At 40.0% G+C, this 18,723-nt stretch overlaps 2 protein-coding genes across 3 annotated transcripts in view; one reads left to right on the top strand and one right to left on the bottom strand.

Moving 5' to 3' along the window:
- Window positions 1-18,723, bottom strand: part of LOC110827883 (juvenile hormone esterase) — a 50,889-nt gene that overhangs the window by 28,450 nt on the left and 3,716 nt on the right. The gene's annotated exons all lie outside the window — the stretch shown is intronic.
- LOC110827900 (medium-chain acyl-CoA ligase ACSF2, mitochondrial-like) lies at window positions 1,372-18,025 on the top strand. Its single transcript, XM_022060043.2, has 13 exons — window positions 1,372-1,508; window positions 2,257-2,437; window positions 2,963-3,091; window positions 3,477-3,691; window positions 5,341-5,458; window positions 6,342-6,437; window positions 6,783-6,931; window positions 7,369-7,537; window positions 9,604-9,708; window positions 10,134-10,282; window positions 10,706-10,847; window positions 11,345-11,455; window positions 17,126-18,025. Exons 1-13 carry the CDS (start codon window positions 1,492-1,494, stop codon window positions 17,246-17,248), a joined length of 1,704 nt encoding a protein of 567 aa, XP_021915735.1. The 5' UTR covers window positions 1,372-1,491; the 3' UTR covers window positions 17,249-18,025.

Below are 18,723 nucleotides of genomic sequence, written 5' to 3'. Positions count from 1 at the left end.
GTCTAGCAGTATATCCTTAATTTCTTTCCGAGGCATGTATGTATCTGGGTTCACGAAACTGTGAAAAAGGGTGATTGTACATAAGTAGGCTATAATGCTGCCGAAAGTTTTCTCAACGCGATCAAGTTTTAACAGTGGTCGAGGTCCCTTAACCCTCAATTTACCACATGGCTTCATTAATTTAACTGTTGGCCTACATCGTGCATATAAACAAGTTGTCATAATCATACTTCAAGGTCATCTTCTTGTCATAGCCACGTTTAAATGCAAACATGAAGTGTTTACTGGTTTTGCTGAATACAGGATCCAGCGATTGTATTCGGTTTGTGAATGACTTCCAAAGAACTGTGGTCGATAAGGTTGCCGAAATTTCGTTTTCTGGAGCATGTAATTCAATAACTGAACCACTACACGAAGAACAACCAAAACGGCGATATTTATAAGAATTACACCTGCTGGAGAAGTCACAGCAAGAATTAGGTGCCAGAAAGTAGATCCGATAAAAACATATTTACGCATACATAACAACGGTTTTTACCACAGAAGCCGTGAGATTCCAATTATGAAGTATCGTTTATAAAACGTTGTATTAATTATCACCAGTCGTGTATCTGGACACATAAAGAGCTTAAGAGCTTAATGCAGATAAGGTATTTTTGTCTTATTTGTTTGAATAACTTAACGTCAAATAAACATCTTACTTTTGAATTACTTTTTCAGTTTATTTATTACTCCTTCTAATAGAGGAGACCCACAGATTATTCAGAACCTTCATTCACCCACGCTTCATTTATTTTAATGTTCATAAAGTTCCACCACTGAAATCTACCGTCAGCTAACTAAACTCAGTCCACAGTTCCATAGCCATATTTACTGTTATTATCAATAACAAAACTATTACACAAATTTTTATTAAATGTGATAGTGGATAGTCAACACTAAAACGCTGTCGATCCAATATAATTTTGATGTCTACCGGTCCAACATAATCACTATATTTAATAAGTCTTAAATAAACACTGAAAATTTTCTAGAAGTTTTAAAGTGAGCTAAACTTTTAAGATCTACAAATTTTGATTACTTTCTTCGAAATAATTTACATTTAACGAAGTAAGAGAAACGGATATAAAGTGTACTATCTGCTGATTATCCTTCATTGGGATCGCGGGTTCCAATCCCGATTGAGGTACTGATATCTGTCGACTTCTTTCAGTGATTTAGTGTGATGACAGTCTAGATAAATTACGACTATATGATGGATTATCTAAAGAGATTTAGCGCTGCACATGTATTTTGAAGATCTGTAGTCTCAAAGTCCAACTGATAACATTCTTTGCAGCACAGAATGAAAAGTGATAGGCGATAACTGATAAGTGATAAGTTACATAAGTTACGTCCTAACCTGGCACATTGCAGAAGCTTGGAGACTGGCTCTACCTTCTGTTGTCTACATAATCAGAAGACAAGAACTACCACGGAAGAAGTGTTACCATGGCTACCGAGATTGGGTAAGCGAATCACAGTGTACGATAAATTTCGTCATCGAGTGATGATTTAAGTTTCAGATATTATACATAAATTTTAAGAATTTGTGCAGAGAGTAAAATTCTGGCGCGAGTGCTCTATTATTTCCTCTAAATTTTCAACTCGTAACGAAATTTTTTTATATTTTCTGTCATAAATATGAAGACTGATGAGCACGATCCAAAGGTTCTAGTATTAATTACCTGGAAACCCGTGGGAAAAGTGTATAATTTCTCTCTGTAACTTTTGTCAAAAACGCTTTTATTCCTACAAATATTTATAAAATTTGTGGATTGTATCGCGAAATCCCCGTTTGACTGGTGGTCCCTGAGAAGACCCAGAGACTCCCTTTTTATAATATCATAAAAATAGAAATAACTTTGAAATATAATAGAGAATTTATATTATTTATAAGACACAATAAGCTACTCAACAACTAAACAGACTTTGGTCTGAAGTGATGTCAACCAGAATAACTTCATGAAAATTCAGTTCCTACCTCAAAGAAAACACAACGCGTCTCCATTACAATGACCAACCTCTTCTTTAAACTTTGATTCTCCTCTTTATCAACCACCAGCTTCATTTTTTCTTCTCGTCTACAATCCTTCCTCTTTCTTAACATTCTCTCTTTCCGCTGCCTTTTTATTCGCAATGATCATCTTCAAAGTTCCGACCCGCAGAGTGTAGTAAGCTATGTTTATTGTGAAATACATGAATGTAATATTTCAGATCTATTGTTATAACGCCACCACACAAACCAAGCTACTTACACAACCCAGGAATCGAACCAATATCCGCACTGACAGTTGGACAATTGGTTGACATCGCAGCCGACAAATGGCCGGACAAGGAAGCAATCGTGTCCGTCTTTCAAGGACACCGTTACACTTTTGCAGAAGTCCGGGAAAAGGTAAAGTGACTACACACAGATTATTTATTTTTGGTCTTCCTTGAGAGGTTAATACTCACTTGATCAAGAAACTCTTCATAATTACCTTCAAAATATACCGCCCACACAACAAACTACATCTTCAGTAAATATCAATCACGCTCAGCGAAATAAACAAAACCAATAAAGTTTAAATCATGTACAGATCTAACATAAACCAATAAATTTGGCTGAATTCAACAAGGGATAATCCAGCGCCCAGTCATAATTACTAATCGTGTCTCATGGACCGCTCAGAGACACGTTTTCCTTACCTGAAGACGAACACAGAACCATCCTTCGTAACTCTGAATATAATTTTATCGAGACAAAATGTTCGAAGACATTACCCATGTCGAGATTAGTTTATTATCCATTGTTCTAAAATCGAATTCTTTAGAACTTCCAAGTTCATCATCTTATATTCATTAAATCTGTATACGTTTTGAAGTCTCAAAAATGTTTTATCATAAAGATTACTGGTGGTGAATTTATATCTGATTTCAGACGGATAATCTTGCCGCGGGACTCACGCAATTGGGGCTAAAACCCGGGGACCGACTGGGAATATGGGGCCCGAATTCTACACAATGGTACATCACCAGACTGGCTGCAGACAGAGGTGGATTCATAGCGGTAAGTCTCTCTCGGCAATTTGAAACCCGTTATTGGTTCTGTAGCAAATGAAATAAAAATAACGCATAATTCAATTATTTACAACTGGTCTTTGATCTGCTCGAGACGGATGGGAGGTAAAGAGTACGTTTGAGGAAATATAAGTCAGCCATGATGTCCGTTCCAGCAGAAGACATTTACAAACATGGCGAAGATACGAAAATTGAAGTTAATTACGTCAAAATCAACGCAGTCGAAATCTGTCAATGAAAATTATACACACAATTCCTCGTATCTATATTAGATCATTTGCAGCTTTGAAAAGGTTAACATGTAAAAATGTGTGGAAAATTGTTACTTAAGAAAGAAAATTTTAAACCTCGACTACCACGACACTGTGTTACAGGTTCATATCGACCCCATGTACCAACCACCTCAACTGTTGCATGCACTCACAAAAGTGGGGGTGAAACTCCTCGTCTGTCCGGGGGACTCTTTCTACGAGAGGCTTCGAGTTATCGTTCCGGAATTGGATAACTACCCGGAATCAGGGGCTGAACTTTCCAGCGCCAAAGTTCCATCACTCAAATCACTCGTCGTTATAAGCGACAAGCAATACCGGTAAGTACTGAAATCTGAAATTCATTGTCTCGAAATGCGCCATTCACTGTCCGTGTCGCTGAATTATTGTGCGTACAATTGAGGACTTTACCAATAAAAGATAATGCAGTATTTTAAATAAGTTCCTTCCCTTTACAGAATCCGAATATTATTACCGTCCTCGCAACAGATTGCCACTTGGCTCTGCCCTGAACCAGATTCGTTCAGTCCATATCCTACCATATTTCTTAAAATCCATTTTAATATTATTCTCCTATCTACATGCAGACCTTCGAAGTGGTTTATTTCCTTCAGGTTTATCAACTTTATTTGATCAACTAATAATAATATCTGGCAAAGAGTACAAATTACAGAGCTTGTCATTATCAGAAATATATTATTCCTTCCCTTATTTATCGTTGAATTTAATTACAAACTGAATAATTTGGAAACAAAAACATAAAATATGTAAATACAAGGAAGTAGTCAGCTGTCGAAGGATAAAAATACTTAAGATTATTGAACAGATCTTCCAATTTTAAATACTTTCACTTCGAACTATAATTTAAACTGCGATTTACATTAAAATTTATTTGAATAAAGGAAGCAATGAAAGATTAATACTAAAACCAGAAAAAAAGTATTCTACTTAAGTAAGATGGAATTGTATCTGTAACCGTCCTTTCACTCCAAACTCTCCATCAGGACGCCCGGCTGGTTACAAGGGGTTTTGTGTTGGGTTTCGTTTGGTAGCTCAGGGCATGGACTCTTGCCTTCAAGGAATATACGGGTTGGTGAAGGGGGGTTTCGGGATCAACTTGCGAGGCAGTGGAATAAGAGGGGATGTCGTTCAGTTATAAATTGTGTATTCGTTCACTTTCATCAGGCACGTTTATTAATTTCGTACTTTCCCTCGCCGAGTGCAGGACTACTCGCCGCCGAGACTAAAGCGTAAGTGAGTTTTTGGAAGCCCCTTGCTGGACGCACACCGCGTTCAGCAAGACTCCCCCAAGACTTTTGAATCTCAAGAGAGTGTTCTCATTGGCTGAGTGGTTCATCACCTTAACCTTACAATTTTACCGCCGATAGCTTATTTTAAACCCATTGGTGGTTAGTGACGTGATTTTATCCTAAGTCTTCTAACGGCTGAAACACATCTGGAAGAGCTTACCCATCCCACCAAGTCGAGCCACCGATCATAAAATCACCTATTCACACAGTCACGTAGCTGGCGCCAGGCAGTCGCCCGGTGGAACAAACAAGTCTCCCAAGATGTGGCCCGAACTAGCGATACTAACCGTCAACTCGGGAAAATTCAATACAATTTGAATATAAATTCCGATTAAGGAAGGCGCTACAGAAACAAAACTAACTTAGGCCCCTTTCCTTGCATATAAACTGGAGTAATCGCCAAAAGTCCAGTCTAAGTCCATCTCCGGTCTGCCTGCTCGAGAATCGAACTCAGAGTGGGCTGTCACATATCCAAACCGAATTAGTTCAAAATATACTTTAAAAATTGTTATTTTGTATTACACTGAGTTCAGTCTGTCCCACATTCTTCATTGTATAATTGATAGAACCTTAATATAGGCCTACGTGCCTTGTAAATTTGATTATGAACGCCCCTCAAATAGCGAAACTCTGAGGTGTTCTTTTGCACTCGCCAACAGCGGCGCGTACCGTTACGATGATGTTCTAGCCTCAGCTCTTCCCGCTACCGTGAAGAAAATTCGAGAGTTGCAGACACTGATAGATCCTGATGAAGGGAGCTGCATACTGTTCTCATCCGTAAGTTAACAGACGCAATAAATAAAACTTCTTCTGAATGTATTATTACATAGTCACTTAAAAAGAATTACCATTCATTTTCCGAACAGTAATCGTCTAGGCGAGAGGTTCCCAAAGTGTGGGGCGCGGCCCCTGGGGGGGGGGAGTAGTTTTCTGGGTGGGGGCGTGTTGTTTGTATGAAAAACTTTTTTAACGAAATATGGAGAAACATTTTTAACATCCTTTGGTTGGTCGAGGCAGTTTAGTTGTCTTACTTGTATAGTCATAACTAAATTTTATGTCAAATCTGTTTGCTTGCACTTGTTCTGGAAGGGGGGGGGGCGTGAAATTTATGAAATGTTTTAAGGGGGGCGCAAGGTATAAATTTTGGGAACATCTGGTCTAGGCAAAAAGGAAATTTTAATCTGTTTTGTAATGAGATGCGCGACGCATCTAGCAGACCTAAAGGAAAGAGACAATTTGAAAGTATAATATTAAAACGGATGTTAAAGAAATATCACGGTGGGCTTTTCTGTATCTGTGAATGAACTCTTGTGTTCCACGAAAGGCAAAGAATTTCTTTGTTAGTTCAACAACTATCAGATTCTAGATAAGGACTATGCTATACAGAAAATAAATGTGACATTTTAAAGCGGAGAACATAAAATACCACTCTTTGAAAATAAAAGTCTCGTACAAATACATTAATTCATTTGACTCCCAAAGATCTCGGTGAGATAAGTTTTAAACGGGCTATGACTTTTTCCGTCCACAACCTTGGAGATTTATCATCCACAGTCATTCTCTAATTCAGTGAGACACGTCATATCCTGTGACATTGAGGAGGTTAAACAACATTGAATGAATGTAGTGCCTATAAATAAACTTTTTCACAATGCAACAGGGAACCACAGGACAACCGAAAGGAGCCCTGATGTCACACAGAGGGTTGGTAAATGGCGTGTTCTTCCCCGGACAATGGTTTCTTCCGGACACCCTCGTAAGTACAGCACAGTCGATTCAGGGAACGTTCGTAACAAGAAATATCAAAAGAAGGAAGATAAAGCTTATACGGAGGTACACAGAAGGATGAAGAAATCAGTAAAACAGAAATACGAAAGGAAAGAGCTGATAAAGCCGGAAGAGGAGGTTGGAAAGAGAACAGATAATGTCGTTTAACTCGTAGGCAGTCGCATGAACTGTTTCGTTTCAAAATGGCTTAGATACGATTTAAATTATATCCACAAATGTTATTGTCTTTCGAATAAAATTTAATCAGACTCATTAGATGTGAATCCCCATTATGCAAACAATGCGATATATCAGAATGTGTTTTGTACTGTAGGATGGCGCACTGGTTTTGCCAGTGTTATTCTGTCATACATCAGGGTTGATGGCCGGAATTATGGGCACTGTGCGATTCGGCGCTACCTTGATACTTCCGTCCGCCACGTTTGACATAAAGAAGACGCTAGAAGCCATCATCAAATTCGGGTAACCACCCCCTTATATCACAATCACAGAACGACTCCAATTAGTTGAAACAAGAAAGAAATTGCGAAAGTAGTGCACTCCTTCGTTTTATGTTTGTCTTTTGTTTTAGAAGTAAACCGAAGATCAAAATGCATTTCGTATGATAAAGTTATTTCGTACAGAAATCAATTTCTGAAAAGTCTGATCATCATCTCATTACTCTCGAACATATTTAAACCGTATCAAAGAAGTTTCCAAATAAAAGATTAAGAGAATTTCAGTGAGGATATTTGGCGGCTGTTGCAGGTAGGACTAGAAAACGGGGCAACCAACACGGTGATGGCTCATGGATTCATGTCACTCGCATTTGGGAGGCACAAATTTCGAATTCTGGAAGGGCGCTGTTTGATAGTCCTGTCACGTAAAGAGGCCCCAGTCGAATTTGTGTTTATTTTCAGAGCCGCGATGACTCTCGGTACTCCGTCGTTGTTCGTCGACATGATAACCATTGCTCGTCAGGAAGGGCTGAAGGTCACTACCCTGAAGACGGTGGCATATGGTGGGGCCCCCTGCCCCGTGCAAGTAGCCCTGGAGATGAAGGAAGTACTGAACATCAAGCGAATACTAGTAAGTGGGATCTGAGGGTTTCAGGGCGATGAGTATGAAGATTTCTGTCTTCTGGGTTGTTGCGCTGTGTAGTCTGGTCGATGTTTACCAACGTTTCAGAGGTCATACTGCCTCCGTCATCAGGGCGATGAGTATGAAGATTTCTGTCTTCTGGGTTGTTGCGCTGTGTAGTCTGGTCGATGTTTACCAACGTTTCAGAGGTCATACTGCCTCCGTCATCAGGGCGATGAGTATGAAGATTTCTGTCTTCTGGGTTGTTGCGCTGTGTAGTCTGGTCGATGTTTACCAACGTTTCAGAGGTCATACTGCCTCCGTCATCAGGGCGATGAGTATGAAGATTTCTGTCTTCTGGGTTCTTGCGCTGTGTAGTCTGGTCGATGTTAACCAACGTTTCAGAGGTCCTACTACCTCCATCATCAGGGCGATGAGTATGAAGATTTCTGTCTTCTGGGTTGGAGCGCCGTGTAGTCTGGTCGATGTTAACCAACGTTTCAGAGGTCATACTGCCTCCATCATCAGAGCGATGAGTATGAAGATTTCTGTCTTCTGGGTTGTTGCGCTGTGTAGTCTGGTAGATGTTTACCAACGTTTCAGAGGTCATACTGCCTCCGTCATCAGAGCGATGAGTATGAAGATTTCTGTCTTCTGGGTTGTTGCGCTGTGTAGTCTGGTCGATGTTAACCAACGTTTCAGAGGTCATACTGCCTCGTCATCAGGGCGATGAGTATGAAGATTTCTGTCTTCTGGGTTGTTGCGCTGTGTAGTCTGGTCGATGTTTACCAACGTTTCAGAGGTCATACTGCCTCCGTCATCAGGGCGATGAGTATGAAGATTTCTGTCTTCTGGGTTGTTGCGCTGTGTAGTCTGGTCGATGTTTACCAACGTTTCAGAGGTCATACTGCCTCCGTCATCAGGGCGATGAGTATGAAGATTTCTGTCTTCTGGGTTGTTGCGCTGTGTAGTCTGGTCGATGTTTACCAACGTTTCAGAGGTCATACTGCCTCCGTCATCAGGGCGATGAGTATGAAGATTTCTGTCTTCTGGGTTCTTGCGCTGTGTAGTCTGGTCGATGTTAACCAACGTTTCAGAGGTCCTACTACCTCCATCATCAGGGCGATGAGTATGAAGATTTCTGTCTTCTGGGTTGGAGCGCCGTGTAGTCTGGTCGATGTTAACCAACGTTTCAGAGGTCATACTGCCTCCATCATCAGAGCGATGAGTATGAAGATTTCTGTCTTCTGGGTTGTTGCGCTGTGTAGTCTGGTAGATGTTTACCAACGTTTCAGAGGTCATACTGCCTCCGTCATCAGAGCGATGAGTATGAAGATTTCTGTCTTCTGGGTTGTTGCGCTGTGTAGTCTGGTCGATGTTAACCAACGTTTCAGAGGTCATACTGCCTCCGTCATCAGGGCGATGAGTATGAAGATTTCTGTCTTCTGGGTTGTTGCGCCGTGTAGTCTGGAAGAAGTTCACCGACTTCAGTCACTCATCGCCCTGATGATGGAAGCAGCAAGGACCTCTGAAAAGTCGGTAAACTTCTACCATCTTCAGAATAATGGATGAGACAGAAGATAAAGGGGAGAGACTGCATTTAAAGGGGGGAAATGATCATCTGCAATGTCACACAAAAACAGGCCTCAGAAAATGAACAGTGTCCAACACAATACGAATACCGGTTTGATTATACTTTTCACTTTATAACGCGAAAACATCAGAACTTGTCATGTTCAACGTTACCAATTCGTTGCTTTCGAAATTAAATTGTTACTGAGGCCAAACGTTCTTATTCATGACTAGTAGAACATGGCCGTTAAAACTCAACGGGAAATTTTTATTTCGTATTTAAGCTCTTACGTTGTTTACTTTTTCCTTTATCCCTTTCATACATTTATCATCTTTAGACGTATTTCTAAAAGCTTCCACATTGTATCAGCACTTGTAAAATGCGATGTTTTACCACCTAACGTAATTAAACTGAGAAGCAGGTTAGTCATGCATAACATACACGCACGCAGTCATAAATACATTTATTGAATGTTATGAAAGTGTTCCGCTTGTGTCCCCAGCCCATATTTGGAATGACAGAAACTGGGCTGACTTTCGTGGGTAAACCGGAAGACACTCTGGAGCAGATGACGTCTACATCCGGCTGTCTCTGTTACCACACAGAGGTAAGCCCACTCAAGGAAAAGTGATTCAGTGTGTTTGTTTCTTTGTAAGATCATATCAGTCGTAATCTGTCTTAAAAATTAAATTACACGTTCTTATCATTGGCAGTACTGTCCGGAGATGCATGGTTTGTTTCAGGCTCCACCCGCTTTATCCCTGATAAAGAAACCCATGTACCACATTCGATAGAAGGCTGAGATGTTATCAGAGCCCTTGTGAACGTGATGTAGGGGAAAAAAAAAAAAGAATTTCTACCCCTAACGGGAATATTAAACTTATTTTGTAAAATCGTGCCCAAAAATAACTTTTATGTAAGTAGTGTTTCCAGTCAGTCTTGGAGACTTCCCTATTTCCGTGTTTTTAGTTTGTATTTCACTTGATTTTGCCATGATCCGACCGTAATATGAAGGACAATATTATTTTTCAGGCGAAGGTAGTTGACGTAAACGGAAGAATGGTTCCCATGGGAACTCAAGGAGAGCTTTGGGTTAGAGGCTACTCAGTCATGAATGAATACTGGGGAGACGAAGAAATGACGCGGCAGCTGATAACAAAGGATGGGTGGGTTAAAACTGGGTGAGTGTGGAAGATGGGGTTTGATTTCGAGGGGCAGAACCGCGTCCAGTGAGAAGGATGTCAATGAAACTGTGATCGCACACATTCTGTTAAAAAAAAGGGGGGGGCCATAAATCCTTTGAAGCCGAAGCCCATCCAAACAAAAGGTATATAGCCTATAAGCCTCAACAGATGACGGATAATATTAAAATGGTATCACTTGAGTTTCTCACGGCAGAGAGTATGAAGATGGCTGTCTTCTGGTTGTAGCGCCGTGCAGTCAGGTAGAAGTGATTTGGTATAATGACGAACTTTTGTGCATAAGGAAATCATCCGCCTTGCAGGGTAAGATCTTGTAATTTCTGGACCAGCAAATCAAGCCTATATCTTAAAGAAACGCTTTCGTCACGGTGTTAGTTAACGATCAGTCTTTTGTTGCTACAGGGACTTGTTCATTCTGCAAGAGGACGGATACGGGAAGGTCGTGGGTCGAATCAATGAAGTAATCATCAGAATTGGAGACAAGATCTTCCCGACTGAGCTGGAGGAGTTCTTCCAGGAACATCCCGACGTGCAGGAGACGCAGGTAACCGTTTCAGATACATAAATAAATATTTATAAGAAGTGTCATTTATTGGATGTAAGAAAAGTATTACGTACAAAAACTATTTCTTTCTCTCGTTCTTTTTCATTATGAACCTCATTTTTATTTGTTACTGTTGCTCCCAAGCACTAACTTTAGAGATTTTTTTAAAAAATTATTTGTTACATATAGAGTGGACACAAATTATACGAATATTTTCAAATATTTATTCAACTAAAATTAAATGGCGTACATGAATTAAATTTATATTAATGGACAGTAAGTTTCAAATTTTTATAGCATGAGCGAGAAGTGAACGCAGTTGTTTTCGAATCGCAGTATAATGGCTACTCAACTCGAGAAAGAACCACAAATAATGTGAAATTTTCCTTCCAATTTTACAAGTTTCATTTAGGCGTAAGTGGCGTTTAGGTTTTGTTTTTAAATATTTGAAACAGTCGTTGCTACATTGCCACGGTTATTTTCGTGCATTGATTCAGGTCTTCGGTGTTCCCGACTCACGGACTGGAGAGGAAATTTGTGCGTATTTTCGTCTCAAAGATGGAACGACTCTCACCCAACAAGATATCGTGGATTACTGCAAGGGCAAGGTGAGACCTCGACACGCCTTACGCAGAAATTTATACATCACATGTGTTCCCATATCATGCACGAAGGTTGTAAATTTCTGTATAATTTTCATGTTTGTCCTTGGCACTACTCAAGTGACTTAAGAATCCGTACAAAGATTTTTAAATAATCTTGTTTCTTGTCAATCTAACTACTCCAATTCAACGCTTTTATTATTAAATTAAATTAAATCCGTGGCGTGACAGCCCTCTGAGAGCCAGAGCCGACTAGCTTGACTGCAGGCCTCGCGTTCACATGCCTAAGCAGAGGTGGACGATCATCCAACCAGATATAGGGTGACGTGTGGTCAGCACGACGAACCCCCAGCCATTGCTAGTTTTCCTGACCGGATTACGCTACTCATTGTAGCTCCCCAATTTCCTCACGATGCTGGGTTGGCACCGGTCCCATACAACGGTCGAAAGCTCATGAGAAAATTTCTTCTACCCCGAGACGTGAACCAGAGCGCATTCCGTATCGCCGGTCCGAATCGTGATGCTTCAGACCGCGCGGCTACGGCGCGGGACAACAACGCTTTTATATGTAAACAAATTAGAAATAAGCTTTTAATTAACGGAATAATGAAGTTATAAAATAATTTTCAGTCACTACGACAGACATTCGCAAAAGTTTGCTTTAGTATTGAATGGAATCTTTGCCCCTCCTTCCATTAAACACGTCATGCGACGAGATATATTTCTTACCATCTTCCCCAAATCTGTAACTGATGTTGTAAAGATTGATCCAAAAGTCGCGCAGAAGAGCGTGGGAAAGTAAGTGCGGTATCGCACTAGGATGCCAACGGGAGGCCATGGCGCAGCTGCCAGCATCTCGGCCAAACTCAATGCATTAATTTAGTAGTCATATATCGCACCTGGCCTTCTCGAAGGTATCACCACCTTGTCGAAGGCAATCTGCCGGGTGAGGAGGCTTGCGTGCTCAAATGACCCTTAGGGCTATGCCGGCCTGAGCTTCGGCTCATGGTAGGGTCACCCAAGCCGGACAGGTCTAAGGAGATGCGCTAGACTAAGAGTGATACCCTGGTCCTCCAGGTTGGGGGTTGGGTGTAGGGCTAACAACCTTTCACCTTTAAAAAAAAATATGTGTTACGAAAAAATCAACCAAGCCTCGGATCAGGACGGACTCTTTGGCACGACCACGGCAATTGAAAAAGGACATGAGATTTGGTACCTGGAACATTAGGAGCCTCTATAGGGCTGGGGCACTGAAATCAGTGTGTAGGGAATTAGGGAATTATAAGTTAGACTTAGTGGCAGTGCAGGAAGTGCGATGGGAGGGGGAGGGCACGATCCCAGTGGACAATTTTACATTTTTCTATGGAAAGGGGAATGACAATCATCAGCTAGGGACGGGTTTTTTTGTTCATAGCAGAATTAGGGCAGCAGTTAAGAGAGTAGAATTTGTTAGTGACAGGTTGTCTTACGTAATTTTGGAAGGACGTTGGTGCGACATCATTGTCCTTAATGTTCATGCCCCAACTGAAGACAAAAGCGATGATATCAAGGATAGCTTTTATGAAGAATTGGAATCAGTATTTGATACATTTGGCAAGTATCACATGAAAATTCTGCTAGGAGATTTCAATGCAAAAATTGGGAGGGAGGATGTCTTCAAACCCACAATAGGCAGCGAGAGTCTCCATGCACTTAGTAATGATAATGGCGTCAGAGCAGTGACCTTCGCTACGTCAAAAGATTTAATTGTAAAAAGTACAAAATTTCCACACCGTGATGTTCATAAATACACTTGGACTTCCCCAGATGGCAGAACACACAATCAAATAGATCATGTTTTAGTAGATAAGAGAAGGCAGACAAATGTAATTGATGTGAGATCATTCAGAGGAGCAGATTGCGACACTGATCATTATCTGGTGGTAGCAAAAGTGAGGGAGCGGCTTTCAGTAAGTAGACGAACTAAACAAAATTTTGACACAGAAAGATTTGATTTGAAAAAATTAAGTGAGGGAGAGGCAAAGGAACAATATCAAGTTGAAATTTCGAATAGGTTTCAAATTTTAGAGACAAATGAGGATAATGAAAGTGTGGACATCAACAGGGAGTGGGAAAATGTCAGAAACTGCATCAAAATTTCAGCAAAAGAGAAACTAGGATACTACAGGAGAAAGCAAAATAAACCGTGGTTTGATGAAGAATGTTCAAAATTAATAGATCGAAGGAAGCAAACAAAATTTCAATGGTTGCAGAACCCAAACAAAACAAATGCGGATAATCTATGTAACGTGAGACGTGAGGCTAGTAGAACCTTTAGGACTAAGAAAAGGGAATACCTGAAGGGCAAAATTGCTGAACTTGAGACAAATAATAAGGAAAAAAACATCAGAGACCTGTACAGAGGCATTAATAACTTTAAGAAAGGATATCAACCCCAGACTAATTTGGTAAAGGATGATAGTGGCAATTTGCTTGCAGATCCAATAAAAATTGTGAATAGGTGGAAAAATTTCTTTAGCGAGCTCTTAAATGTTCATAATACTGGTGATATTAGACAGATTAAAATGCATACAGCTGAACTGTTGGTGCCAGAACCTAGCTTAGATGAAGTGGAACTAGCCATTGGGAAGTTGAAAAGTTATAAATCTCCAGGAATTGATCAGATTCCGGCCGAATTAATTAAAGCAGGTGGCAAAGGGTTGCATATGAGGATCCATAAGCTTATTCAGTTAATTTGGGATAAGGAAGAGATGCCACATCAATGGAAGGAATCCATAATTATTCCTATTTATAAGAAGGGGGACAAGACTGAGTGTGGTAATTACCGAGGAATATCGCTGCTATCAACCTCATACAAAATTCTATCCAACATTCTTTTGGCAAGATTAACCCCATATGCGAATGAAACTATTGGGGATCATCAGTGTGGGTTCAGACGAAACAGATCAACGATTGATCAGATCTTTTGCATTCGTCAGATACTAGAGAAAAAATGGGAGTTCGGTGGGACTGTACATCAGTTATTTATAGATTTCAAAAAAGCCTATGACTCTGTGAAGAGAGAAGTGCTATATAATATTCTTATTGAATTTGGTATACCAAAGAAGCTAGTGGGTCTAATAAAAATGTGCTTAAATGAAACCTGCAGCAAAATTCGAGTAGGTAAATATGTATCTGAGACATTCCTCATCAAGAACGGTCTAAAACAAGGAGATGCTTTGTCTCCCTTGCTCTTTAACTTTGCGCTAGAATACGCCATCAGGAAGGTCCAAGGTAGGCAGGAGGGTTTGCAATTGAACGGGACACATCAGCTATTGGCATATGCTGATGATGTTAATTTATTGGGGGACGATATAAATACAATAAAGAGGAACGCAGAAGTTTTACTAGAGGCTGGTAGACAAGTGGGGCTGGAAGTAAATTCAGAAAAAACTAAGTACATGTTAGTATCTCGTCATCAGAAGACAGGCGGGCAAAATTATCTTAGGGTAGCTAATAAATCCTTTGAAAGGGTTACAAAGTTCAAATATTTGGGAACAACAATAACAAATCAAAATGATACTTGTGAGGAAGTTAGGAGGAGACTAAATTCCGGAAATGCTTGCTACTTCTCAGTCCAAAATATTTTGTCTTCCCGTCTGATTTCTAAGAACCTGAAAATTAAAGTATACAAAACAATAATCTTGCCTGTTGTTTTGTATGGGTGCGAAACATGGTCTCTCACTCAGAGGGAGGAACACAGATTGCAGGTGTTTGAGAATCGGGTGTTGAGGAGGATATTTGGGCCTGGGAGGGAAGACGATGGGGCGTGGAGAAAACTGCACAATGACGAGCTTAAAAATCTGTACTGCTCCCCCAGTATTGTGAGGGTGATTAAGTCGAGAAGGGTGAGATGGGCGGGACATGTAGCGCGCATGGATGGGACAAGAGGTGTGCACCGGGTACTGGTTGGGAAACCTGAAGGGAAGAGACCGCTGGGGAGACCTAGACGTAGATGGGAGGATAATCTCAGGCGGGATCTATGGGAGATAGGAGTTGAAGGAAACTGGATTTTGTTGGCCCAGGACAGGGTCCGGTGGAGGGCTTTGGTTAATTCGGTGATGAACCTTCGGGTTCGGTAAGCCATCTAGTTAGTTAGTTAGTTATATCGCACCTGGCATCCGTCTGGCAGCGCTTCCAACTTGGCATCGCTGCCAACCACGATGCCAAGTTCAAATGCTACTGGCATCGCTGCCACGGCCAACGCCAAATCAACATCACATGACAGTCTGGCCAGTCCATTGACGTCCGTGCGTGAATGTGCGTGTGTGTATTTCTGTTTCTTCCAAACATGGATAATTTCGACACCGAAAGATTGATGATTGAAATTCAGTCCCGACCATCACTATGGAATTCATCTGCTATTGAATACGCAAACCGGGACTTGAAAAAAAGAAACTGGGTAGAACTTGTGGAAATATTTGGAGGAGGAGATTTATTTACGGTAGAAAAGAAAGAATTAGCTAAGAAGTGTTTCTATGGCTTTATTTGTGAGGCCGCTTTCCAATATGGCAACTTGATTTTTAAGTTTTTTTGTTTAGCAATCTATATATCTATCTATATATCACAAATAATGTGAATTAAGAAGAAACCTGCTTTTATAATGTATTATTAAATAAAGTTTGTTCATGTAATATTACATGTGATTTGCAAGAACTGAAATATTTCAAATTCAATAATGGTATGGACGTGCAAAGTGTGTGTATGAAAAATTTTTCTTACTTATTTATTTGTTACAGAATTGAAATTCACTCCAGGTATGTAGTTTTGATAAAGGTAAATCTCATTTTCTCAAAAGTGATAAAAGTGGACATTTCTCCTTGCTAATAGCCCTTCATTTCGTGATCTCATAATGTCGATCCATCTGTTCGTTTGACTGGCGTCGAAAGCTGGCAGCTTGTCTGGCGTCTTTTTCTGGCAGCTGGACGCCATGGCATCGCTGTTGGTGTCGCTGCCATGGCATCCTAGTGCGATACCGCCCTAAGTGTTGGCATCATTGTACTGTCGGCCGGGTGTTGTGCAGGCAGTATGACCTTGACGAATTCGCACACGGAATGCCCTACAATCGTTTGTGCGTAGTTTTCCAGAATAGCGCGTGACGAATAAATCAACATGCCGAATTGTTCACCGTTTTCGTGAAGGTTTTGGAGCTCTAGAAATCCACACGTTTTCATGAGGTGCCCTTACAGTCAGAAGATTGGCGTGTGGTGTGCAGTTTCACGTCGCAGGGTGGTGGGTCCTCTTTTCTTTAGAGAAACTGTTATTGCTGGACGTTACCAGGAAATCGTTATGCAGTTTATTGCATTACTGGAGGAAACAGAACGTGTGTCTAGAAATGTGATTAAAAGAGTGAATTTGTGTCACAGAGAAGGAAGATCACACTTTCAACACCTTCTGTGATTACCATATGGTAAGGTGAACATTACATTTGCATATGGTTTGGTTTACATTAGATTTGTATATTACTGTATATTATATGTATATTAATTCTTTGGGTTGCGCGACTTCTGGATCACCCTGTAGAAAGAAGCTTCAGTAGTTCTTATAAGAACGTTACAAATAGTTCCGAAAGAAACAAAGTAAATTATTTAAACATCATTTAGATTTTTGATACCGTCTTTTGTTATGTATTTGCAGATCCCTGACTACCAGATTCCGCGTTACATCCGGTTTGCGAATACATTTCCCAGATCACCAATGGGGAAGGTAGTGAAATCATATCTCCTCCAGACCCTCCTGAAAGAGATCGAGGGAAAATAATCGGCCATGACACGCAGATATTGAACCTGAAAAATCCACAAAGTAAACAAGAATAATTCTAATAAAATTACTAATAACCTAACCCAATACCTAGTGTAACATTTATTCCTTTACAGTTATTGTTATGAACTGGTATTTTTAAAATTATGCTGTCTCGGCAAAGCGATCGTTTGCGACATCTTTCTCTATAAACCACAGATTTTTTTTAAAAAAAAATTAAGGAGTGGTTGGTTATTATTTACAAAGTTGTTGATGTTCTACCTTCAAAAGAACAGTTGTTTTAAATATTACAAAAGTCTCTTCCGTCTGTTTTAAGTTTTTCCATCCTCACACCCCCCCCCCTTGCCAACCTGACTATTTGCACATTTGTTTCCAGTCCAGAAAGAAGGGAGAGACTGATTCCGTCTTTTTGGATCACGTTGGCAATAGCACATCTTCCGCTAGAGTAAAATTTATAATTTCGGGCACAACAACCTAATTTTGTTGAAATGTTTATCATGAGAACACATCGACTACATTGTTCACTAATGTATTTTTTATAGTGTTAATAGTTTGTTTCTTTGCTTATTTTATTTTCTAATACACTACACGGTACGCAAAGTTTTAAGAAAATATTCGTTAGGACATTTTGTAATTTATAAAATTTAATTCAGCATTGTACAAAATAAAATCTGCATAGTAAATATGCAATAAAAGTATTTCATGGGATCGTATAAAATGAAACACATCCAAGACAATTAATAAATTACATATTCGAGATCAGAGTTTAAAGTACAACGCGTTAACTTAAAAAAGTTTAACGCAACTGTCACTTCCAGGCTCCCGACTAAAACTGCATGACCCACAGCCAAGCGCCACAAGATTTTCTCGATACAAGTCAAGTATCTCTCCATAAACAAATAAAATCGACTGATATCAATTGTATGAATTCCTGCCTGGAGCCGGGAAATGACAATCCCGTTCAACTTTGTGTTGATGTTGGATGTGGTCAGCTGATGTAAATTAAAGTTTAAAGTAAAGGCAGTTGAATTCGAACCATACGGAAAGAATTAATGAAGAAAGATTGTCTAAAAACGTGTTGTACTGGACACCTCCAGAAAGAAAAAGGACACATACATTCGAATGAAAAACACATTTTAAATCCGCTATGAGAGATCGAGGTTTTGAGTATGTTGACTGGGAGAAAAGACTACATTTGGAAGAAAATCCGGCTGTTAAAATCAAGAAGCAGAGATAATAAATAATGTAAGTTGTGATTTGCCTTGATCCTTTTCGACTGGCTAAACGTTTATTACAAAACGACGAAATTTAATTAAATTAAATTCTGCGACCTTGAATCCAAATTCTCTTATGCTCACAGAGAACAGTTTTTCCACAAAAATGCGAGAACAAAGGCTTCGAAACCAATTATGTAGACGCTGATATAATTTCTTGTTCGATCCCTGACGGGGGCAGAGGATTTTTCCTCTAGCCTC

Source organism: Zootermopsis nevadensis, unplaced genomic scaffold (assembly GCF_977971745.1).
Source record: "Zootermopsis nevadensis isolate Lab colony 2312 unplaced genomic scaffold, Znev_1.0 Znev_ptg000003l, whole genome shotgun sequence".
In the NCBI taxonomy this organism is placed as follows: Eukaryota; Metazoa; Arthropoda; class Insecta; order Blattodea; family Termopsidae; genus Zootermopsis; species Zootermopsis nevadensis.
Note: the sequence above shows the minus strand (reverse complement) of the source record. Positions and strands in the feature narration are given on the sequence as shown.

What these genes read in the sequence shown, in the direction of transcription:
- LOC110827900 (XM_022060043.2), top strand. An exon ending in ACAGAGGTGGATTCATAGCG is followed by an intron (nt 3,092 to 3,476) that starts GTAAGTCTCTCT and finishes ACTGTGTTACAG; the next exon opens with GTTCATATCGACCCCATGTA. An exon ending in TGGATTACTGCAAGGGCAAG is followed by an intron (nt 11,456 to 17,125) that starts GTGAGACCTCGA and finishes ATGTATTTGCAG; the next exon opens with ATCCCTGACTACCAGATTCC.